At 28.8% G+C, this 3,732-nt stretch overlaps 1 protein-coding gene across 1 annotated transcript; it reads left to right on the top strand.

Moving 5' to 3' along the window:
• LOC108764550 (uncharacterized) lies at positions 1-3,134 on the top strand. Its single transcript, XM_018512832.1, has 3 exons — positions 1-67; positions 2,784-2,960; positions 3,050-3,134. Exons 1-3 carry the CDS (start codon positions 15-17, stop codon positions 3,132-3,134), a joined length of 315 nt encoding a protein of 104 aa, XP_018368334.1. The 5' UTR covers positions 1-14.
• Positions 3,135-3,732: the final 598 nt, after the last annotated feature.

Raw genomic sequence — 3,732 nt, 5'->3', positions numbered from 1 at the left:
GGCATCGATTCGGGATGAAGTCGGAACCTAGCCTCCGGTTTCAAGATGACAGCTGTACGAGCCAAAAGTAAGTGAATTTTTAACGAATCTTAAACTTTTTTTCGATTTTCTCAGGGAATCCAGTGCAGCTGAGGTCCTGTTTGTGCGTACTTTAATTTAAACAATAATACTTTTGCAATCCGTACATCCAATACAGAGATTTTTCACCGAATGGAAATGTGGTAAAACAGGAGGCTTTAGCATCGCCTTAATAGTTATTTTTAACATTCCTAATAATGAATCTAACAATGAAATGTTTAACATTCCTATTTTTAACATTCCTAACAATACGATACAAAAAAATATTCTCTGAGAATCCTGAGCAAGTTAAAAAACGATTATATAGACCGTTATTACTGTCCAATATTCCTTCTTCATGTGAAATACAATTTACAAATATATTCTTCTTATTTGTCTATTATTTATATCTATTATACATATTTTACAGAAAATTTTTATAAATGATTATGTAGAGGAAAGGCCCCTATTATACCAAATTCATTTTGGATAAATGCTAAAAGTCTATGGGCAGAACTTAAAAAAATAATAGGTCATTTTGAAGGAAATTTAATAAGCTTTAAGATAACGTTATATAAAATTTAATTCAAATTCCATTTTTGTTTAATCAAATGTAAAAAGTAAGCAAATCACAAAGTCAAAGAATTGTATTCCTAATATGAGATGTCCCGAGAAATCGATGGTAAAACGTAAAATATATCAGTATTGCAATTAAAAAATTTTATTTCATGTTTCAAAAATGCAAACAAACACAGCCAGCGTGCATGAAAAATGAACATGCGATAGATTATACCCAGAATTCGTCTTCAGGTAGTTGGAATCAAGCGTCGCGATAGGCACTCGACGTTCATTCTGGTTGTCCTTTTTATTATAATACAATAACATTTACTCCTTAGCAACGATTTTCATATAATATAGAAGCATGGGTTATTTCATATTAGAAATACCCTGGGTATCTCATATTACGATTTCCACGCCTTATAGTTTTATGATCATCAAATCTAACTTCTGTAATTAAACAATTCAACATATCCCGTATTTTTCTATTAGTACGACCTTACTCTATCACTACATGAAGAATTTATTTTTTGCCAAATATTTATTTATTAAATAATAAACAAGATTTAAAGGCTCATCCCTTACGGAAAAAACTAGTGTCACTACTAGTGTCACTACTAGTGCAATAGTAAATTCGCTAATAGTGTAATAGTGCTGGAAAAAATTTCGTTAAATTTCACTGAAATTACAATAAAGTTTCATTGCAAAAATAAGTATTATTAGCATCATATTTTAGAGGATACACGATAAAATTATATAAAAAAAAACAAAAAAAAATTTCCTTTATAAATTCGGGAACTAATTTTTATGATGCTCCTATACGATCACCCATCCGAATACGAACCTCCACTTAGTATTCTTGACTTCTGCAATCGTACGGGAACTGCTTCTTCAAAGAACTTCGAGGAACTGATCCACGAACACCTATAATACTAATGGACGTATAATTGTAACATATCTGGTCGAAGATGTGAAAGAGACGGAAAACATATAGAAAAAAATAATTAATGTTAAATATAATTGTAATGTACAAATCTAAGCTATACGCGTGGCATATAACAAAAATAATTTTCAGAAAGTCAGTCAATTTTGAAAAAAAAATTACAAAAATTTCTCAGTTATTATCAGAAATAATTGGATGAGGGTTCTGTAAATAATTCAGTATTTGTAGACATGAAAATTTCTGGAAATTTCAATTTTGATCTGACTTTTTCTAAAAAATGTTTCAATTTGTACAAACTTAAAAAATTTAAGAAAATCTTAAACTTTTTATAAAAATTGTGAGAAATAATAAAAAAAATTCTAAAAAATATCGCCATGGCTTAACAATACTATTCAGCGGTAATGAACAACACATACCGAGGAGTATACATTATTGAATGCTGCAAGAAATATTCAATTGTATATACTGTACAGAATGTGTACTATTAGTTTAATTTCTCACATTTTGGCACACTATTGGGTTGAACTATTCAATGATTAGTATGAGAGTAGTGTAAACTATTAAATGTCTAGTGGTTATTTCAGTAGTTCTTACTATTGCATCCTAAAAGTTTATACTGGTCAATAGTTTATAATTGTGTAGTGGAAACTGTTTATTATTAGTGTTACAGTACTCAATGTAATAGTGTCGAATGCTTGTAACTATCGCCGTTCAAAAGTTACTATTGGCATTCTAATAGTTTTTTTCCGTACGGGATCTCAATGAAACTTGAAGATATCCAAATTCTAAAATCTTTTTTTACAATGACTACAGGCATGATCTAATAATGAATCTTCTACTAAATAGTTTTTAATCCAAGAGCAATAAAATTCATGGTAGAACCAATAGATAGCGTTTATTAGTTTAGCAGAAACGCTGCTATCACATATTACTCGCGTATCTCATAATAGGGGGCTTTCCTTTATCTATAAAAATGTACTTTTTCTTACGAAACTTATTTTTTCCCTAATTTATTATACTTTTGGATTCTCAATCCACGGATTACATAGTCAAAACTGTGTTAGCTAAACCGTTTCTTGTTAATAAGGATGGGTTTCGAATTACGTATAAAGCGCATGAGGTACCATTTTATTCGTTCTTATTCTTCGGTGAATAACAAGGACAAATGATGCATCATGCACTTTGTGCATATTTCGGAACAAACCCCAAATAAAGTTGAAATTAGGTTAATACAACTCCAGAAAGCAGTATATGTGGCCAATCGTGCTCTGCATCACTTTGGGTTCCATGAATGGAAATACAACTATGCCAATAGGTTGACTCTGATGTCTTTAGTACCACATGACAATATTGATTCGTTTTCTTTGGACGACTCCAATAGTGATTTTAGAACGTATTTAAAGTAAGTGTATTATATTTTTAATTTCAAATAGATAATATTTACAATAAAGGGAATTTAAAGTCAATAAACGTTTATTTTACGATATGAAGAAATAGTGCCATTGGCTTCAAAAAGTTTCTTCTTCACGAAGACATGAATCGATTAGATGCAGTCAAAGCACATAATAAAAGGTAAAAATGGTTCATAATTATTCTTAATTGTTTGTGACATTTAATTAAAAAATTGGCCTATTAAATAACATATAGTGACAGTAAGAATTAAACTAATTACTTCGGAAAGTAACGATTAAAACGAATATAATTATGTATAAAAAATAGGTATATGATTAACATTTACATTCTCAGTAATTATACCTCAGATAAATATGTCAAAAAATTTTTTTAATTTTAATTACAAAATTAATATTATATTAAATTGTTATCTGAATGATAGAGTAAGGCATTTCTAATAATTATTTATAGAAATATTGAACATAAATTATACTTACTGTTGTCAATATATCCTGTATAACACAAAATAATTTCGAATTAAATATTAAAAAAGAAAGAAAAGTCGTTAATATAAAAGCTTTAGGGTATATAAAATAATAAGATGGAATTTATATAACATACGTTCAAGAGACAATACACTATTCAATAAAAAATAAGGAACTCTTTAGAACACACTCAAAATATTCAGAACACCATAACTCGGTGAAAAATTATCTCAGACAAAAAAATCGAAAAAGCATTTGAAAGCTTGAAATCTCTACTTCCGAAATCAGAAATTGATA

This window comes from Trachymyrmex cornetzi, unplaced genomic scaffold (assembly GCF_001594075.2).
Source record: "Trachymyrmex cornetzi isolate Tcor2-1 unplaced genomic scaffold, Tcor1.1 scaffold438, whole genome shotgun sequence".
Classification (NCBI taxonomy): domain Eukaryota; kingdom Metazoa; phylum Arthropoda; class Insecta; order Hymenoptera; family Formicidae; genus Trachymyrmex; species Trachymyrmex cornetzi.
Note: the sequence above shows the minus strand (reverse complement) of the source record. Positions and strands in the feature narration are given on the sequence as shown.